At 41.3% G+C, this 21,799-nt stretch overlaps 2 protein-coding genes across 3 annotated transcripts; one reads left to right on the top strand and one right to left on the bottom strand.

Annotated features, from left to right (window-relative positions):
* Nucleotides 1-995: 995 nt before the first annotated feature.
* On the top strand, nucleotides 996-8,142 carry LOC136664748 (nuclear receptor subfamily 1 group D member 1-like). Its single transcript, XM_066642131.1, has 8 exons — nucleotides 996-1,318; nucleotides 4,931-5,227; nucleotides 5,312-5,400; nucleotides 5,503-5,647; nucleotides 5,736-6,442; nucleotides 6,566-6,751; nucleotides 6,896-7,106; nucleotides 7,244-8,142. The coding sequence occupies exons 1-8, from the start codon at nucleotides 1,264-1,266 to the stop codon at nucleotides 7,438-7,440; spliced, it is 1,887 nt and encodes a 628-aa protein (XP_066498228.1). The 5' UTR covers nucleotides 996-1,263; the 3' UTR covers nucleotides 7,441-8,142.
* Nucleotides 8,143-12,745: 4,603 nt separating this feature from the next.
* LOC136665168 (ZW10 interactor-like) lies at nucleotides 12,746-18,927 on the bottom strand. 2 transcript variants are annotated; one of them, XM_066642756.1, is made up of 10 exons: nucleotides 18,870-18,927; nucleotides 18,245-18,341; nucleotides 17,975-18,098; nucleotides 17,366-17,523; nucleotides 16,986-17,042; nucleotides 16,736-16,878; nucleotides 14,995-15,160; nucleotides 14,723-14,862; nucleotides 14,319-14,481; nucleotides 12,746-13,441 (listed from the first exon to the last, which is right to left on the bottom strand). In XM_066642756.1, the coding sequence occupies exons 1-10, from the start codon at nucleotides 18,890-18,892 to the stop codon at nucleotides 13,376-13,378; spliced, it is 1,137 nt and encodes a 378-aa protein (XP_066498853.1). In that variant the 5' UTR covers nucleotides 18,893-18,927; the 3' UTR covers nucleotides 12,746-13,375. The 2 variants fall into 2 exon arrangements, with proteins under 2 accessions (XP_066498853.1, XP_066498854.1); XM_066642757.1 differs by lacking the exon at nucleotides 18,870-18,927 and adding an exon at nucleotides 18,453-18,471.
* Nucleotides 18,928-21,799: the final 2,872 nt, after the last annotated feature.

The raw sequence follows: 21,799 nt of genomic DNA, 5'->3' as shown, positions 1-21,799 counted from the left end.
TCTGTGTGGGTTTCCTCCAGGTAACTATCTGTGAGGGGTTTGGTGTGTTCTCCCTGTGTCTGCGTGGGTTTCCCCCGGGTGCTCCGGTTTCCTCCCATGGTCCAAAAAACCTCAAAAGTGTTCAAGAGTTAGTGAGTGAATGTGTGAGTGTGTGTTGCCCTTTGAAGGACTAGTGCCCCCTCCAGGGTCTATTCCCGCCTTGCGCCCAGTGCTTCTGGTTACATACAATGAACAAATATAAAATTATTTAATAATTTTATATATACAGTAATGAGCAGTTAATTACATTTAGAGACAACTATACCCAGACTATTTATTATTTATTTTTTATTCTATGTGTAAACTACTTTAAGGTCCACATGCTGAACCCAAAATTTTTACAAGAGGGACATAAACCCCTCAGCATTGGAACTTTGTTTTCTGAATCGATAAAGAAAGGTTTGTGTACCCTGGCCGTAAGTTGGCTGCCTGAAAACAAACTTCACAGTTCTAACATCTAGTTTTCAGTGCTTTTGGAAGAGCAGGGGCTGTTACTGCAGCAAAACGGGGCAAACTCCCTACACCTGTTCATTTCAGCACGAATGACGGATGCAGGTGCGTACAAACTGACTGTGGCTCGAACGGTGTATATTTTTGGCTCCATGCTTTCTTTCCTTTAAACTCACCATCTTTGGAGCGTTTCCACCGCAGCCTTCTGTGCTTGGCCGCACTAAATCTCCCCCAAGGACTCACACCAATCGCAAACTACAAATCCCAAAACCGCGTGTCTTTTGTACGCGCGGGGACTTCGAAAAAAAAAAAGCCCCGAACCGCAATGTGTCCGCGAAAAGTGTGTCACTGGGCCACGAGGCCCTCCCCGAGGTCACATGGACACATTTCGAGCCTCGTGCGGAGCCGCTGGAGCCGCCGCGCCTGCGTGTTTGTGTCTGTTGAGCGCGAGCGCGGCGCAGCAAAACCGGGCCGAGCAGCCAGCGAGCTGCACACACGCACAGACACAGAGACCGCGCACACTGACAGACAGACAGACCCTCACACAGAACAAAGCCCGGCGTTCACCGGTCACATTTCCCGCGCGCGCTGCAGCCCTCCGTTGCATCGCTCGTATCGCCGACTGTAAAGCGAAAGTGCTGAATGGTGTAAGACTGCGGGGCTGAGGCTGATTCTCTCCGGGAGGAGAGACCATCTCCAACAGAGTCCGGGCGACCTCGCGAGCAGCTCTCTGCCTTTTTACTCTCCACGGTTTTCCTCTCATCCCACACCTGCATGACGATACAGGAGGACAAGATGACCACCGCAATGGACACGAACAACAACACAGGTACTAAGTGCTGAGTGCTTGCTTGTTTTTTTATTTTATTCATTTATTTTTTTGCATGGTTTTCTTCTTGTTTCCACTGTTTTAGAACAGAGGCATTTCATTAATGCTCTTTATGAAGGTTCCATAATAATGATATTTACTACTGATTATTATTTAGGTCATAAACACTTGAGAGACTTTATTAAGCAGTTATAAGCATACACCCAAAGGGAAACAGTGACCTGTTGCTTGCCAAATTGTGAGCACACATTCAATTCCCCTTCAGTCACTGGTTACTCGTGATTTTAAAGTCAGTGTTGTGATGAGCCCCACACAGTTGTGCTCTTAAGGTGATGTTTGTTTTACGAAAGACTATTTAGAGCAGACTTACGATGAGTTGAATGAGACGTTAGATTCTCAGCAAACGAGTGTTAGACTTGTAGAAGTAACTGAGTTGATTTTGATAATATGTCTCCAATGGGTTGGGAATTTACGGAAACCAAATGACATCTACATTTACAGTATGTGTCGTGCCCCCACCCAATAAAATCAGCGAGTTAAGAAAACAAACCCTGGGCATGGTCTGGGGGTCGAGGACGTGACGGGTTAAAGCTCAGTGTTCTCGAGGAGTTCGGGGAACTAGGTCACGCAGTAGGAGAGTCAGGTGGACGGACATCCCTGTGATGCAGACGCGCCTTGTCGCTTGCACATGGACCGCCGGAGCTCGCCATGTGCGCTTTGTTTTCATTCCGCCTCCGCGCCTCCGCCCATTGGTGCCCGTTACATAACGCCGCCTAGTCTTGAGCGTGTGACGTAGCGGCTCGAAGCCATGTGCGCGCTCTGATTGGACGAAGCGAGAGCGACTAGTGGGACGCGGGCTGGTCCTCACGTTAACCCACGTTCACTTTAAAACTAGGACATGAAATCAATCCAAGACAACGTAACATTTTTTTTTTGTTTTTTGGATGGTCGGTTGTTTCCCTTGACATGAATACACAGATAGACCTGCATAGATATGAATTACTTAATTATAATAGTGATAAACAATATGTTTTTGTGGACAATGCAAGATAACTGCTTATAAGAACATTTCCTATAAGCCCGCATGTTTCCATAGGAACTGCAATTTTTTTAACACTCAGTAGTGTTAGGTATTTTACTATACTGCTGTTATTGTTATTATTATTATTGGCATGAATTTAAACATTGAGAAATGCATAGTTTTAATAAGAAGAACTTATTGGTAAATTAATAAATTCATATGAAAATAAAGCATCGGTGTGGTGCTGTAAAAACTGTCTAGTAATAAAAAAGTTTTTGTATTCCATCGAATATAGGCAGGAAACATTTCACAAACAGTTCTGTCGTGGTACATATTCTTCACATGAATACATAGGTGTGTCTCAAACCACGCACTACTTACTACACCTTGTTTCCTCTTAATTGTGCAGTACTTTTGACGCAGACTTTACGAGTACGCAGTTTGGGACTCACCCATAGCGTAAATCTATAGCTTAACTCTTATCCCAGTAAACATTTAGCCGTTGGTTCAACGTTGAAATAATGTAATGACTGCCGTCTAATCAAAGTTCTCTTAAGGTTGAAAATGAAAGCTGAAAAGACGTCCAAACACAGACATTAAAAAGACGACTATTAGTCGTATTTTGGACGTCCATTGACGTTATTAATTGGTCCCGAAATAAATTACTTGTATAAAACGCATTTTGGACGTCCACTGACGTTATCGATTGGTCACCACTTAACTAACTTATTAAGATGGATTTTGGACGTCCATTGACGTTTAAAATACGTCATTGACTGACAGACTACTTTTAGACCTATTTTGAACGTCCAGGGACGTTCCTTGTTTACTGGGATATTTCGGTCCCTTAATTTGTAGACTGTATAAACCTGTCCAAAATGGACTTAATTTGGTTTAAAATAGGTTCCATGCCACTGCTGAACACTCCATAACGAGGAACTGGGGGCTGTAGGTTTCACAATATTTCCCTTTAATACAACACCCGTACAATAAGCTTTATTTGCTTCAACTTGTTTGTTGCCTAAAAGAGGTTTAAGCGGAGTGTGGCAGTCTGGGAGGAAGTGAGTGCAGTGAAAAAGCATGAGAAACGTGCAGCTGGATTGAATGTCCTGAAGGCGGGTCCTCTGCTGTTGTAGTCTCGTTGAGAAGCCGTATGTCTGCGACGCACGTGGAACGGGGGCGTGCGCGGATGATGCGCTCGAGCCAGCCTTACACGAGGCCACTGTGTGGACGCACGAGTTTTCACAGAGTCTCTGTGTCAAAGAAAATGTCACGCTACTTGATCGGATTAACATTACACGCCTGTGATAATGCAGGGTCTACGGGCGTGTGCAAAAGCCCTGGTCCAATGACACATTTGTGGATGTTCAAAACAGGACTTAGTGCAAACAGAAAAACTATTTTAAATATGGCTTTTTTATTTTTGGCAAATTTCACATTCGTGTGGCATGTTGGGAAAAAAGCAACTATGTATGTAAACAAAATTGTTTGAAGGGTGGTTTGTTCTTTGTGAAGGACTTTGTTCCTATCTTCACAAAAATCAACAAAACATGCCTTGCGTTCCCAAACTTTTGCACACAGCCATACAAAACAAGGTAGCCACTGAGATTGTGGGCAGAGTCTATCTTTCGTTGATAAAAGCAAGACACCAACATAATTTCCTTGTAAATACACGGACAAACACGAGTGTTTACAGGGTTTAAAGAGTTTAAAGGGTAGGGCTTCTAGGAACCAAGGGTGGGGTAGGTTTCCAAAGGGGGGGGGGTCATAGAAAACTGCACGTGTTTCTGTTGTGATTCCACCTGACACAGTGACCCTTTGACTTTTTGTGCTAGTGTACATTGGTTATATAATCCTTGGAGCTGTCTCCCTCTGGTTTGGAATGTCCTCAGGAACAGCAGTTGAAAGGCAAAATGTTTTATATTCGTTAGATGCAAAAGATTAAAACAGGCAAAGCAACGTTGTAATAAACCACTTCCTTTGGGAATAAGCATGCTGGCGCACACACACTCATTCACAAGCTGTTAGTAACATTCATTCAGGTTTGCCAGTAAAGTTTGCTTAAGAGTAATCTGGTAGTGACTACTATCACAATTCTCGTAAACATGGTGAGACAACACACATATCTGCACGTGTGCCACGATATTAAACAGAGATCTGGGCGTGAATCATAGCTAGGAATGAGCCAACCGCATTAGTGTACATGAGGAAGATAAGACAGGTGTGTGTACACGTGGCATGCCACTGCCAGCGGCAATCATCAACATTAAAAAAAAAAGCGAGCACTTGAAACATGGTTAAATGGCTTTGTGCAGTGTTTCCTAGAAAGTGGCTGTGTTTTCCAAACATCCAGCGCCCCTCCCTCCTCTCTGCTGCCAAGTATTCATCTGTGTTACTGAGGCTCCTTGTGTAAAAACATGCAGTAGTTGAGGGAACATTTTTATAGGCATGTGGCCTAAGCCTGTGTGCTAAGAGGAGAAATAGACACATGTTGTTTCTCCCTCTTCCCCACGGGAAAATAAGAGTTCAGCTCATTACTCACTAAAGTGTACCATGTTTCTAAAACATATTTCCACTTTTCTCTTCCCTAGGGGGAGTCATTTCGTATATCGGCTCATGTGGAGGCTCTCCGAACCGCACCAGCCCAGTATCCATGTACAGTGAGAATTCCAACAGTAGTTCACAGTCAATGCAGCCGTGCTTCGGCTCATCTTTCCCACCTTCCCCGAATGGCTCCCACGACTCTTCACGTATGTACACCAGCAGCAGCAGCAGCTCTGGGTCTGGAGAAGATGGGAACTCCTCATGCTCTGGAGGATCCCCGAGGGGTCGGGATGAAGGGTCCAATGCACGCAATTCGCCAAACAAATCAGTTGCTGCGCTTACAAGTGAGTTATAGTGCCACTTGCTGAAAGTCCAAATAGAATAATGTATGTTTTTGAATGCTAACGTTTTTCTTCTGCATTCTTCAGAGCTGAACGGGATGGTGTTGCTCTGTAAAGTGTGTGGAGACGTGGCTTCAGGTTTTCATTACGGCGTCCATGCTTGTGAAGGCTGCAAGGTGAGAATTCCGTCTTAGACTTTGGTAGTTAGTTAAGATAAGCAATAAACAAATGCATGTTTGCGACAGTACAAGTGTTGAGCTTTTCTTTACACTTTGCAGGGATTCTTCCGTCGGAGCATCCAGCAAAACATTCAGTACAAAAAGTGCCTGAAGAACGAGACCTGTACTATTATGCGGATCAATCGCAACCGCTGTCAACAGTGCCGCTTCAAGAAGTGTTTGTCTGTGGGCATGTCTCGGGACGGTAAGTCTCAAAAGAAAAAACATCAAAACAAAGTAAATTTTAGAAAAGAACAATCTGCAAAAACTGACAAAATCCTTTTTTCTTGCAGCTGTCCGCTTTGGACGCATCCCAAAACGTGAAAAGCAGCGCATGCTGGCCGAAATGCAGAGTGCCATGAATAACATGGTGAACAACCAGTTACAGAGTGAATTCCAAATGGCTAGTCTCCAATCCACCACTCCGACCTCTTCATCCTCTTCCCCTTGCCCGGGTCTGACAGCGGCCCCTCAGCCACAGCCTCCTACTGTGCCCATTGCTCCCTCCCCGTCCCCACCTGCCCCTGCCTCTCCTCCAGCTCAGCCAGCTCAGAGCCCTCTTCTGATTGCCACATCCCCACCACTGTGCCACAGCCCTGGTGTGGACACCACCATCACAGCTATTACCCAAGCTCACCGTGAGACTTTTGTCTATGCTCATGATAAATTAGGCTCAGCACTAAGGCCCAACAACAATGTTGATCTGGATGACCAAATTGGTAATCGGTGTTCAGCTGGCTACCATGTAAATGGGCACAATACGGTCTGTCACAATAATAACATAGCCCTACAACGCAACGGTTATGAAATGGTTCCAGATAATGGACATAATCTCCAGTCCTCGCCAGGCTCCATTCAGCTGCATCAGGGTTTGGCACACCACAACAATGGGCGACGCCTCCACAACAACAACCTGTATGGGGTTCACCAAGGTCAAGAGACCAGCAACAATAGCCAGTCACAAAACTGCCCATGGAAGAACCGCAAGGAAATCCTTCTGGTGAGTCAAGTTTACATCAAATGCATGTTCCCATCATTTTTGTTGAGACCTTGATAAGAGTTGGATCTGCTCAATGTTAGATCAATTATAACAGTACCTATAATTCTGTCTCCCCCCTCCCAGGCTTGTCCAATGAACATGCATCCTCAGGCAGATCCCAACAAGACACCACAGGAGATTTGGGAAGACTTCTCACTTAGTTTCACACCAGCCGTGCGGGAGGTGGTAGAGTTTGCCAAACATATCCCGGGCTTCAGCTCTCTATCCCAGAACGATCAGGTCACCTTGTTGAAGGCTGGAACCTTTGAGGTATGCACATTATCTCTTGGCCATCTGTTGATCTATCTATATATTTATATATCAGAAGCTAATGTTTAAATGTTTCCAGAAAACTTCATTAACAGGTTTCCATTTCTTTCTGTCTCTCTCTTTCCGTTTCATCTGTTCCACTAGGTACTGATGGTGAGGTTTGCATCCCTCTTTAATGTCAAGGAAAAGACTGTAACGTTTATCTCTGGCACCACCTACAGCTTAGATGCTCTGAAGCATATGGGAATGGGAGATCTGTTGGGAACCATGTTTGACTTCAGCGAGAAGCTCAGTGCATTAGAGCTTTGTCCAGAGGAGCTGGGACTCTTTACTGCCGTGGTGCTGGTTTCTGCAGGTTGGTATCATGGACATTAGTGAAGGGCATCTTGTTGCTTATAGAAAGGAATAAAAGTGGCAGTTAAAACATTATTTTGCAATTATATAATCATAAATGTAATATTTGGTTTCTCATTTTTCTCCATTACTATCCAGATCGCTCTGGCATTGAGAACATAAACTCGGTGGAGATGCTCCAGGAGAACCTGATCCGAGCCCTGCGTTCTCTTGTCAGCAAGAGCGCTCCAAGTGATTCTTCGCGTTTCACCAAGCTACTGCTCAAACTGCCAGACCTCCGCACACTGAACAACATGCACTCTGAGAAGCTTCTCTCCTTCCGTATCGATGTCTGAGGGACCACAGACTGCCACAATTTCCAGCCAGCTGTCAGTCTTAACGAGTAATGGTGGGTTTAATGAAAGGCTTGGCATGATGTGCTTTGGTGCTCCTTTCAAGAGTACTCCACCAGCAGCTGACTGGCACTGACGGTGCTCAAAGACTTCAATATTAGTTATAAAGCCGAAGGGACACACAGTGCTACCAGAAGAGTAAAATGACCATGTAATGTTCATGACAATTTAATGTATCAGCCTTGCATGAAATGGTTGGTGAAACGTAACCACAGTTTCAAACTGAGGGACGTGGACTCAAAGATCCAATCGGTTTTGGAAATGCACTCCACTGGGGCAAGCTGAAGGGAGCAAGTGCAAAAATGCTTCCTGAAGGAAACCACAGACAGAACGCTGGAAAGAACAGTAGAATTGTTCCAGTCAGATTCAGGTTTCTCCAAGAGGCTGCTTTACACACTCAAGACAGTGACTAGATTATCTCCATCAATAATGCAAAATAATGATGATTAATCCCACATGTATTTACATCCCTGTGACTTGTAAAAATGTGTAAATAAGCATAAATCTATACATACTTGAAATGTTTCTAAATGTATAATATATTCTATATATAAATATATTTTTTTGTAAAGTTTAAACACTCAATGCAAGGTTATGTGGGCATAAATGTATAAGATGTTGTGTATGCATATAATAGAACAATATTAAGACATGTATTTCTGATGTTTTACATCATAAAAAAAACATTTTATGAAACTTTTGTAGACTCTTTTTTTTGTGATTTTCTTTATCCATCCATCCATTATCTGTAACCGCTTATCTAATTCAGGGTCACGGTGGGTCCAGAGCCTACCTGGAATCATTGGGCCCTGGAGGGGGTGCCAGTCCTTCACAGGGCAACACACACACACATTCACTCACACTTATGGTCACTTTTGAGTCACCAATCCACCTACCAATGTGTGTTTTTGGACTGTGGGAGGAAACCGGAGCACCCGGAGGAAACCCACGCGGACACAGAGAACACACCACACTCCTCACAGACAGTCACCCGGAGGAAACCCATGCAGACACAGAGAGAACACACCATACTCCTCACAGACAGTCACCCGGAGGAAACCCACACGGACACAGGGAGAACACACCACACTCCTCACAGACAGTCACCCGGAGCGGGAATCGAACCCACAACCTCCAGGTCCCTGGAGCTGTGTGACTGCGACACTCCCTGCTGCGCCACCGTCCTGCCCCTGATTTTCTTTATGTATCTGGTTAATTTCTATAACTCACTCTAGTCTAGTCTTGAGACACATACTAGTAATAATAAGGCATAAGCCATTCTGAACTACAGAAATGAAAGATACACCCAATGCCGGGATTATACTGTGACAGACTAGACATAAAAAAATTGATAAATAAAATATCAATGTCTCTCACCATAGTAAATCTACATTTAAATAATCCAATGTCTTGAGTCACCTTGTTTCTGATCTAGTGAGTCTCTCTTTTAGCTTCATGGCATCTGTGAAACACAAGCACAAATAAAACCCTGTATGATTATTAACATCTCAACAATTGTGTGTAATCTGAATTACTGATGTCCAAACGTTTGTAGACACACCTTATAATTAGTGAATTCATCTACTTTAAGGTACCCCCCACTGTGGACTGCTACATTCAACTGTGCTTATATAACTTCTACATAAACACACTTAATGAAAATGGACACTTGGGAGCAGTCACATCTGAGCTTAGGGTAAAAACCTATATTTGGCTGTGGAGGAGTGAAAGTGATCTCAGCAATGATGAGGATCATCAACATTTTACAAAGATGTTCCACTGTATGTGAAGGTTTGACCAAAACAGAAGCTCTTACTGTAGCACAGATGAATAATTTATTATTTAAAGTTATAATCTGAATATCAAAAGAAATGCTTGATAAGAAGGTGTCCACAGATATGTGCCCACATAGCAAATTTATAAATGCACCTAGACCAAGAAATATATAATGTAAAATAATTCACCCTCCAACAAGCCCTTTATGTTGCTGAAATAAAATGCCTGCTCTGTCATTGTCTGTGTTGATGCCCTGGTTCTGTCATCTTTTAACAGAACAAGGGTTTAAACAAAGCCTGCACCTCCTAAAATAGTACTTGGATGGGTACAGACAGTCACTGTGAGTGGGGCAAACAAAGTCCCCCAGAAAACAGCGTTTTTTTTTCCCCAGGAAGTTTTAGTGCTGAATATAAATCACCAAAGGCTGTATGAGCTTCAATTGAAACACTAAGGACAATTTACATTCAGCGTGAAGCAAAACAGAATTAAGGTTAACTTAAGAATGATGCACCATTTTGAAGCAAAGATAATTTATTAAATGAATCTGCTTTTAAATTATTTAATGAAAAACAGTGCCTTGAGTCCACAATATTCAGTAAACAGGTTTTTAAAAAACCTTTGAATTATAAAAATCTTTAAATGTAGTTATATTCAAACTTTGGATGCCACTGGTCATATGATATGTTTCGTTGATCTTGTAAGGGAGAATATGTTCACACTTCTGATTATTTTAATGCACAGTATTTGCTTATTTAATTCATCTAATGGTAACCCAGTGAACAACTTCAAGCAGCGAATGGAAACCCAGAGGAAACCCAGGCAAATACTGGAAGAACACACCAAAGTCCTTACAGAAAAAAACATGAGGCAAGGGCTGAAGCCAAGGGAGCACCTTACCTACACCTTGGAGCTGTGTGACATTTCTTAAATTTATCATATCACTACAGTACTAGTGTTCTCCCTGTGTCTGCGTGGGTTTCCTCCGGGTGACTGTCTGTGAGGAGTGTGGTGTGTTCTCCCTGTTTCTGCGTGGGTTTCCTCCGGGTGACTGTCTGTGAGGAGTGTGGTGTGTTCTCCCTGTTTCTGCGTGGGTTTCCTCCGGGTGATTGTCTGTGAGGAGTTGGTGTGTTCTCCCTGTGTCCGCATGGGTTTCCTCCGGGTGACTGTCTGTGAGGAGTGTGGTGTGTTCTCCCTGTGTCCACATGGGTGTCCTCCGGGTGACAGTCTGTGAAGAGTGTGGTGTGTTCTCCCTGTGTCTGCGTGGGTTTCCTCCGGGTGCTCCGGTTTCCTCCCACAGTCCAAAAACACACGTTGGTAGGTGGATTGGTGACTCAAAAGGGTCCATAGGTGTGAGCGTGTGAGCGAATGTGTGTGTGTGTTGCCCTGTGAAGGACTGACGCCCCCTCCAGGGTGTATTCCCGCCTTGCGCCAAATGATTCCAGGTAGGCTCTGGACCCACCGCGACGCTGAACTGGATAAGGGTTACAGATAATGAATGAATGAATGAACTAACTACAGTACTACTGCCAAAAACACACACAAAACTCAAAGTACACTTGTACACCTATTGACATTTTTTGGATAGTAAATAAAATGGCTACATTTGCATTGCAGATATTGTAACTCCTGATACATATAAGCCCATTGTGAAGAAATCTGAGGTGAAATACTTCTATACAATGGTGTTTTTTATCAAATCACTCAATTAGTTTACATCTCAAAAATTACATTTTAAAATCAATGGAACAGGCCACTCTTCATAAATATCCAAAAAAGTAAACAAGACAAGGCCAGTCATGCCTTCCTGCATGAAAGTAGGTGATGAGTGAAAGAAACGTTTGCTTGAAAGTCAAGCCCTCTTTCATAAGAGCTGATTACATCGCCACCCACCCATCTTATTTTTCATTAATTTTCCGCGTCTGATCCATGAAGAGGATTACCAAAGCGTACCCCGAAGCTCGGCCCCTTCCCATCTCACATGGGATGGGAGAACGTGACAAAAGAAGTGGAGAGGTTCTCCTCCTCACACATGGACTTCAGAAGTGGGTCAATCCGCCCTCATAACCAACTTTTCACAGCCTCTTCCTATTGGTCCATTCATGAAAATACCTCACATCTCTACTGGCCAATAGGAGAAAAGTTCCAGGCAAGAGAAACAAGGGGGAGTGAGCATGAGGTTGAGAGTCATAGTTAAAGTATGAAGAATCTATTACTATGGAAAGAAGGGGGGGGGGGATTCAGGAATCTAAACTGTTTTTCCTAAGGAAAAATAAAGAAAGCTGAATGAAAGAGACAATAAATAAAGAAATGGACAGGGGCATGCTTGAGTTAAACATAAAATATACATATTACATTTAAAAAATAATAATAAATAAAAAGTATACTCAGATTACACTCAGAAAAGTAGAGACCCAACAGGCCAATCCTGTTGCTATAAAAACATCTGAGCTGTTATCTAACCTTTGTTAAGCCACTGACTTGGTTAAAAAGAGTTCACTAGTTGCTGCCTCCTAGAGGTGTAAGCCATCCCTGAAAGAATTAAAGTCCCTGTCAAAACTTAACTGAGCATGCAAGAAAATCACATTTTATTGTTATTTAGAGTTTTATTTTAGAGTTATGATGTAACTCAGAAAAGAGCTGTTTCTGAAAAGATACTTAGGAAAGTGATAATTGTAAATGGGAAATGTAAAATTACGATTTTGTCCGTTTTTGCAAAGTAAGAAGGGGACCCAGCCATATAAGTCACAAAAAAATTACAGATTCTGGCTATTACGGGCGGCACGGTGGCGCAGCAGGTAGTGTCGCAGTCACACAGCTCCAGGGGCCTGGAGGTTGTGGGTTCGATTCCCGCTCCGGGTGACTGTCTGTGAGGAGTTGGTGTGTTCTCCCCGTGTCCGCGTGGGTTTCCTCCGGGTGCTCCGGTTTCCTCCCACAGTCCAAAAACACACGTTGCAGGTGGATTGGCGACTCGAAAGTGTCCGTAGGTGTGAGTGAATGTGTGTGTGTGTTGCCCTGTGAAGGACTGGCGTCCCCTCCAGGGTGTATTCCCGCCTTGCGCCCGATGATTCCCCCCCCCGCGACCCTAAATTGGATAAGCGGTTACAGATAATGGATGGATGGATTCTGGGTATTAATGAGAAAAAATAACAACAAAAATCTGCAAATTACACAGTAAGGTTCCTGGGGTTTAGAACAGTGGACTAATCACCCTGGAGACCAGCACTCAACATCATTGGGCTGGAGGTATGGAAAAAATATCCATGCTGATTTCACTGAAAAACCTAAAGTTTACCTCTTGACAAAGACAAAGAGCACACCACTTAAAAAAGTATACATATTCAAACAATTTTTAGCTACAGATGCTTTAGTAAAAAATTCTTTTTTCGTTAATTTTTGTTTGTTTGTTTTGAATCTGATATAATGGGCGTTTGTTAAATATTATTACTGTTTATGTTTGCTTTTACTTAGATTTTTTGGTTTGTGCTGCCCCCTTGTGTACAAACATATACATGCACAATGAGGAATTCAACTGCTCATAAACTAATACAACTAATATTAACAATACAAAGATTAATGTGTTTGTTTATCTGATATTATTTTACACTCAAATATACAAACGTTCAGCAGAATCCCATTCTCTAAAAAAACAAGCACCATACAGGACTGTAACATCACCTTGAGACAAAGTTTGTGAGATGCTTGATTTAAACGATCATACTTATGATTACAAAACAGAGTAATTACAGCAAAACCTGCCTATATAATGGTTTAATAGAACGTACATCACATCTAATTCAGTAACACTGTAATTGTAGATTCAAACACAATAACACAGACAAGGAAAAACATATAAACAAGACAAAACCAGTATCTGATCGGAGTAAGAGTAAGGCTAATACTTCTAAAGTATAATCAAATCTTACATTTTTTTTAAGAACTGACAAGAGAACAGTAAGCCAACATCAGTATATACACACACACACACAACATTAATATTGCCCATATATCATATATTTATGGTAGAATGTTTATTATTTAACTTGCTATGGTCCATTCTTTTTAACCCTTTTCTACCTGACTATACTGATACTGCAGCTGGTGCTCAGAGATCTGGATTAGAAGAAAGGAATTCAAGCCAGTCTGTCAGAATGGGATTCACCACAGGAGGCTGCAAGTAAAAACAAATTAATTAAAAATAAATAAAATTATTGGTGTACTGGAAAAACACACACTAATACTGTACTGTAGTGTAGTTATAATATTCTATGTATACACACAAACATTTATAGATTTATAGGGTGCATGTTCAAGCTAGAAAGCAGATACATGGATTTTTACACAATTTTCTATATCACTAAATCTAACAGGTTGTGTCTTAGTCATGGACTAATCCTAGTCCTGGACTACATATTTTTGTAGGATATATATATATTTAAAGGAACACCACATTTTCTGCAGTGCTGAGCCTGGAGAAGCAAAGAAAGATGCTCAGTCCAAAAACATGGAGGGTAGGTGAATTGGCTTCTGTAATAACTGTCCTGGTGTGTGAGTTAATGAGTGTGTATGTGTGAGTGAATGTGTGTGTGCCCAGATATGGATTGGCGCTCTGTCCTGGGGGAAATCCTAGTGCCCGATGCAGTCCTCCAGGTGGACGGTCGTTTCTGGTTGAGAGTACGCTGTGCGCGTTTGGCTGCCGCTTCTCGCCAGTGTGTGTGTGTGAATTGAGCGTTCTGAGCAGTGTAGATTGTAAAGCGTCCTTGGGTATCTAGAAAGGCGCTATATAAGTGTAACGATAACTAACTAACTAACTCTGTTCTCATTATTACAGGTCAGTGAAGCATCACAATTTTTTTAACATACAGTAGTACTGTGAAACTGATTATCCTATCACCTGTAATATCTGACCTATTGTCTATTAGCAGGAAGTCTCGTTAGGCTTTTTCAAACACTCAGATACGCTACTGCTCTTTAACCAGTGGTGTTTGTCATTCAGTCAGACATATCAGAAAGAATCTTTATTTCCACAATCCTTGAGTCATGTTTACCTGCAAGGTGGTGAGATCCAGGAGAGCGCCATCTTTGCGGACACAAAGCAGATTTGCTCTGCCTGATGAGGGATAGCCCTCACTGACCTCCAGGTGACACACTGTGGTGGCAGACTTCAGGAAGATCAGTAGCCGTTTAGCTGGACACCAGTCAATGGCAAATCTGAGACATAAATTAAAATGACTTGATTCTCATTCTGCCAGGGACTTTCATTAGGGATATGTAGACCCCAAATGGAAAAGGTACCCCTCTTACAAAATTTTTTTTTTTAATATACATCTGTTCATTCACTGTTATTGTGTATCAATCCATTCAATGTGTCAGTGTCCATATGAAGATGCCATAAACATTTATAGAACAATTCTATTGCAGTTTACACTGCACCATGGACCCAAGTCAATACCTGGAATGCAGGGCCTGTATTTCAGCGAGCATTTCTCCCTGACTGATGTAGCGCTCCATCACCTCCAGCAGGGCAGCACTTAGCTGTCTCACAGGGCCTTCTACTGACTCTTCTAACAAACCTGCAGTGCCCTGAAATACCTGTAGGGATTGACAACCACAAAGCACAGCTTACACACAAGAAACACCTGTCCTATTTCAGCACAGACTCCATAATGTTGCACCACAAATTTCTAAAGGATAAGCAACTTTATCCAAAACATGAAAGTTTACCTGAAGATGGAAAGTTTCATCTGTTGTCATAGTGATTGAGAGTCGAAGAGGCTGCAATGACTGCTGGGTAGAGCGGGGTAGAAGCTCTAGACACAGCTCAGAGGGGCCGACTGACAACAGCCTGTACTGCATATTGGCTTGAGTGGCTGCCAGTATGTCTCGCAGCCTGAAAGAAAGAAACCATTAACTTCTGACACAGTTGTGGTCAAATTAATATGGAATGGATGACACCATAGCACAATGAGAAGGGTGTGGTAAGCCATGCAAGAACTTCTAAATTGTTTTGTTTAAGCCATTTATAAATCACCATGGCCCATGTCTGTGGCTAACGGATGTTTACATATCGGTGCACTACTTGATTTTCATATCTTAATTATAAATGCTGGACCACACTACAGTTCAGGTGTATTCATTCATTCATTCATTCATTCATTATCTGTCTGTTCAGGGTCGAGGTGGGTCCAGAGCCCACCTGGAATCACTGGGAGCAAGGCAGTAACACACCCCAGAGGGGGCGCCAGTCCTTCACAGAGCTGGGGTGTATTCAGTTAAAATTAATGCTAAAGTTATGCTAAATTTTATGCTAAAGTTTCCTCCCAACAAAGGTCCAAACGTCTTAAAGTCTAAATAGCATCTTATAGACTATTGACCCATCACTAAATGCATTCATATATTGCCCCAAAATCCATGCTACATTTAGTGAACATTCATTTGCACATTGCTGTAAAGGAGGAGGCATACTGTCATAACGCGTTTGGTTACACAGTTCAGTTCAATACCTCTGTTGGATAAAGGATACAAATTCAGCTCAAACTACAGTAGGAAAGTCTGTGCTTCACCAAATAGTGGAGCTTCACATTGCTGCTTTTGATTAATGCCATGCGTTGCATGCATAGTAGACACAATGGTTGGGGACTGGCTGCCAAGTGAATGAACATAAAAGGGTCTTTCCATCCTTCTTATAATCATCCTTTGACATTCTGCATCAAACCATGCCCTAACCACTCTCTGCATGCCATGCAGGACAAATAAATCATTTAAATGGCTTAACTCTGTGAAACCATCACCTTAACTGGATTACCTGTCTATTATCGTGAAATAAAAATAAATCCATCCATCCATTATCTGTAACCCTTATCCAGTTCAGGGTCGCGGTGGATCCAGAGCCTACCTGGAATCATTGGGCGGAAGGCGGAAATACACCCTGGAGGGGGCACCAGTCCTTCACAGGGCAACATACATTCACTCACACACTCACACCTACGGACACTTTTCAGTCGCCAATCCACCTACCAACATGTTTTTGGACTGTGGGAGGAAACCGGAGCACCCAGAGGAAACCCACGCGGACACAGAGAGAACACACCACACTCCTCACAGACATTCACCTGGAGTGGGAATCAAACCCACAACCTCCAGGTCCCTGGAGCTGTGTGACTGCGACACTACCTGCTGCGCTACTGTGCCGCCCTATGAAAATAAATGCTCCATTAAAAATATTATATAGTCTCATTAATTGACCAATGTCTAGCATATGGTGATGCCCACTATAGCTTATTATAGGAAACTAACTGGTACGCATGAGCATTTTCAAAATTAGGCCAAGCTTAAATTAAGCTAGACAAACTTCCACTGCATAAATTTAGCAAAAAACCAAAGTAGGTTTTACGGCTAATAATCCACATAAAATGTCTCCATTCCACCATACACTCAGACAATTATTTTGGAGAAAGACCCTCACCTGTCTCTAAAAGATGTTGAATCAGCAACACGTGATAGTTGCTCTTGTATTTCACATTTGAGTTCAGATAGTCGTCTGTCACAAATTTGCATTGCATTCTGGGCCTTTTGCAGAGACTCCTCCAAATGCAAACTGAGCTGGTTCTAAAGGTGAGAAATGAAGTGTATCTGTGAGGATGGTAGCATATATTTGAAATTTCTGAGAACATCTGAGACATATTTGAGGAGAGATAATTAAAAGGTAAACTTACATTAGCTCTTTGTTTTTGTTTTGCTGCAGTTCTCTCCTTCTCCTTGTACTCCTCCTTCTGAAAACAAGGAATGTTAGGGTGGGTTCTGACGGCTTCTAACATCAAACTTATTTACACTTTAAATCTAAAATATATTTGTCTATTTTGCATCATAACATTTTCACTGAAAAGTCATTATAAAACACAAGAAAAAAAGAATCAATCCATAAGGTTTAATATTAGAAGTGTTATGAGTATGGATTAAGTCTGTGGCTGCCCAAAAACACCTAGATAACAAAACTGTATTATTCCAATCTTTCCAAATTTTGCCATAATCTATATATACACCGGAAACTGTGCAACATAACCCCATGAACTGAAAAATAAACTTTTCAAGGTACTTTTTTCTCCAAGGTGATCAGCAGAGCTTCCAGCATCTGTCGTTTACTGTGCAGCTCATTCATGCGATTTTCCAAAGTGACTATTAAGCACTCCACTTCCTCAACTTGCTGGAGATACTCTGCTTTCAATGCCTTCCAGGCAGCACGAGCCTCAGTCCCTGTGCAAAAACACAACCTATAAGTTCAAGCCATCAACCAGCTACCAATATACACATATATCAGTGCCATTATCCAAAACAATTATTCCCTAAATCCGTTCTTCTTGACTTGAAAATGGCTTAATGGTTCCACAAATCCTGTGACGAGTTGGTGTGTTCTCCCCGTGTCTGTGTGGGTTCCTCCGGGTGCTCCGATTTCCTCTCACAGTCCAAAAACCTACATTGGTACGTGGATTGGTTACTCAAAAGTGACCGTAGGTGTGTGTGTGTGAGTGAATGTGTGTGTGTGTGTTGCCCTGTGAAGGACTGGCGCCCCCTCCAGGGTGTATCCAGATAGGCTCTGAACCCACCGTAACCCTGAATTTGATAAGCGCTTACAGATAATGGATGGATGGATGGTCCCACAAATCAAGCTCATTTTATACTGTGTGTGTACTAATATTTATGTTACCTGGATTAGCTGGACTTGGCTCATTCAGAAACTGCTCAGCTGATTTGATACTTGCAACAAGCTTCAAAATATCATCCAGCACACAAAGCTGTTGGCACATGAGCTTCTGTTTCCGCCTGCAGTCCTACACAAACACAAACTAACTTTAAATACAATGTGTTACATATTCACAATCACTGCATTGCAGTATTCAGAGAAATAATACTACACGACATTTACATATAAACACAAATATGATTCACTGTTCATATGTGCTAGGCTGAGGCTCACCATTAAATATGGTGCCATGATCTCTCCATCCCCAGCCTCCTGGACCTCTGTGGAATCGCATTGTCTCAAATTGGCGGGGTCACTACGTTCCAGCATCCTGTAATTACAGATGACATTTAACTAAACTGTCAGTGTGTTAAGTGAGCCCAGGGATCCTAGCACACAGTATATGTACAATAGTTAAATTAAATAAAATTGCCTAGTGCACCTTTAAAGAACACAGAACAACTGCATGTATACAAGAAGAGCCTAAGAGCAAGGCAAAATAAAACTGTCAACTAAGAAGCAAACTTCAGCATCATGAGCAGTCTTGCCTTGGACATTTTGACCAATTCACGTAGTAAAACGCACCAACTGCAGATGTCGGGTAAATAGTTTTGTAAAATTGTTTTTAAACCTGCTCAAAAGTAGAGAACGGGTGAATAGCAAGGCAGCTATCATAAGTTAGAAGAGCGAAAACTACTTATTAACGTAGTTACAGGAACGTTTTTTATATTTACTGAGAGAACAAGGCATACTATCATACATAACGATATATTTGTATCGTTACTATCCCTGTGTATACAATACCCAGGCTTCTCATATAATAGGAAGTTTTATAGTTCTCAAAGGAACGTCTACGTACTCAACCACTCGCTCTGTCGCCATTTTTATTTTGAATATTACCCGCCCGAAGCTGATTGGTCAACCACAATCACATGGTATTGAAAGGTACCCACCAATCACGCGGCACAAGGCTGTATCTCAAATGGTCCTCTACTCCCTACTATATAGTGTACTCTGTAGGGCATGAATTACGGGTCCCACGCCCATGTTAAGATATCAGTGTTCGTATTTAGTCATATGTTTCAGAACAGTTTAAAATTATGTTTGCACAATTTTGGGGAATAATAATATACAAGTTAATGACATATGGAGTGCGATACACAGGGAGTAGCCAGGAATTTAAAATTTGACCATTTCTGCATCTAAAACTACAAGATAACCTATTAAATAGGGTGGGAAATGATGTATGGAAAATATAGGTGGTTCTCAATCCTGGCCCAATCTCTGCCATTAATGTTGTAGGTTCCCCTGACCCAATCACATTCACTTTAATTTCAGAAGTGGTTCTTTAGCTCATTAGTTGCATAAGGTGGGTTATAGCATTTCTAAAATGTGCAGGGCAGTGTGCCAGCTGGACCAGGACTGACAGCCACGGGTATATATGATATCAGGCCTATGTGGTTTTGGATGTAGCTTTACAGTCTCAGAGACTGCACATGGACCAACAGACTGAGAAAAGCTTCTTTATGAAAACTGTGGCTTCCTTAACACCTCATTGACTCATTTACTGTAATAGATTTAGTAGAAATCAGCATGTAAGACAGTGTTTTGTTTGTTTGTTTGTTTTTTATTTCAAAACACCAACTGAATTCTCACCCCCTAAATTCAGCCCTTGTTCCAAAGCAATAAGTTTACCGATAAATAACAGAGAGAGGAGCCCTGTAATCCTGGTGTGCCCTCTAGTTTCATACAGCCTCTTTTTGTTTGGGAGCCTTCTCTTCATCCTTTTTTCTCACTCTATGCCTCTCTTCAGGTTTGATTCTGAGACAGGGCAGAGCTATCAAAGCAGCTCTGGGTGAAGTAGTAAAGAGGCAGGTAAGCCATTTAACCATTTAATTGGGTCTGAATTAAATGATTGGAGGAGGGTTTTTTGCAGGGTTTTCCCGTGGCCTATACAGGACAGGATTATTTTTTTACCCCTCAGACCTTTTGATATAAATATATATTTTAAGATAACCTTCTCCACATTTCCACATTTAAAATGTGTATTTGAATGTATTCCATCCACATGAATCCATTTTATAAGCAGAAACACAATAAATCTAATAATAAACTGACAAAGTCCAAAAACATACCATTGTGTTAAAACCAACTGCGTAAAACTTTGTTGCTCCACAGTGATCTATTTTGAGATTAAATATTGAAATTTACTTTTCTGAAACGTACATTTTAAATAAACTTACTTAATACACTTGGATTAAAAACAACAACAACAACAACAAACAAAATACAAATAAAACAACAACAACAGAAACTATGTGCTTTCAATCCAGAATTTTAATTTATTTGAAAGGTCCCACTAAGATTCCAAGCCTTTTTTTGGGATTTTGATTATTTGAAATTATATATATATATTATTTTCAGGCTTAAATATAAGGAAAAATTTGGAAGTGGTGATGAAGTGTGTGTGGGTAGGTGGGGGTTACTACATTTCTTAGGTTAACCAGATAACTCAGCCCAAAGTCAAAATTTGGTTTAAGTTAGATGGCTAACTGCTTTGTGGAACACCTCCCAGTGGGGGAATATTGCTTATAAAATATTATCTTGAAAATTAGTTGTGCTGGTATTTCATGTTTTCTGCATAAGTCACAAACTGGCTTTTAAACAGACAATTTTGATTAAATGGTTCGTTGCAGAGAATCGAACACATTTCGAAAAATGTACGGAATATTTTGATAGAACGCCTGCTTTATTTACTGATATAATTCACCGCCTTCTACGTTTTAATAAACACTATTTGGAGCGTAATGTAGATGAATGTTCCGGTCGTTTATATTTTTTAAATACTACACGGATCACCTCGTTTCTTAAACCAGGCTATAAGCCAACAAGCCCACTTCTATTCGTGGTGTAATATTTTTACGTGAGTCACTGTTCTGTTTTGAACGGAACGGCACTGGCACCACCAACGTCTTAGCATTCATTACATTAATATGCTAGTTCTCTGTCAGGAAACTTGAAGAGTCTTTCAACTACTTCAGAGGAAGCCACCGCTAAGAATAAATTTCTCTCGAACAGAGACTTATACATTCTTCTTGAATGACTTTGTTGACATCCTAAAAACTTAAATAAATACAATTTAACAGAAAATTCGTTATAAAACTAAAATGAACTTAAGAAAATTAAGCAAAATAATTCGGTCAATAATTTGTCGATTCCAAAAGTGCCCGACTGTTGGAAAAATATTATTAATTTGTCATAGTTATAGTAGGGATATTGTAATTAAATGTCTATACATTTCTTTAAAAAACTGCCTATTTACTTTGGCGTAGTAAGTGGTGCAGGAGTCGCTATCGCGAGATTTTATAGAATCAGCCGTTGATGATGTGTCTTGACGGTGAGAGGATTGAAACATCTATAGCTGATATGGGGTCGATACATAAAGATTTTTTTTTGTCTCTGCCATCTGCATAAGAATGCCCGATATTTGATATTGAACTAAGAATTTAATGTAGTAGGTGCTTAAGTAAACATACACATCATTCTAAATGACTCTGTGTAAATAGAACATTATATCAACTTCACAGGATTTAATAACAGTTTAAGAGGCAGAAAGCAAACTAGCTGATACAGCTCTGAAATATTTATTCAGTTCTGCTCACACATGCAGTTCCTTGGAAACTTTATACTGTTGGTATTTTCAGTTGCTGTTTACAAACTGTGTGGTAACTTTGTTTTGCCCAAATAGTACTACTTTAAAATTAAAAATGAAATCTTATGTAAAAATAT

This window comes from Hoplias malabaricus, chromosome 13 (assembly GCF_029633855.1).
Source record: "Hoplias malabaricus isolate fHopMal1 chromosome 13, fHopMal1.hap1, whole genome shotgun sequence".
NCBI lineage: Eukaryota > Metazoa > Chordata > Actinopteri > Characiformes > Erythrinidae > Hoplias > Hoplias malabaricus.
Note: the sequence above shows the minus strand (reverse complement) of the source record. Positions and strands in the feature narration are given on the sequence as shown.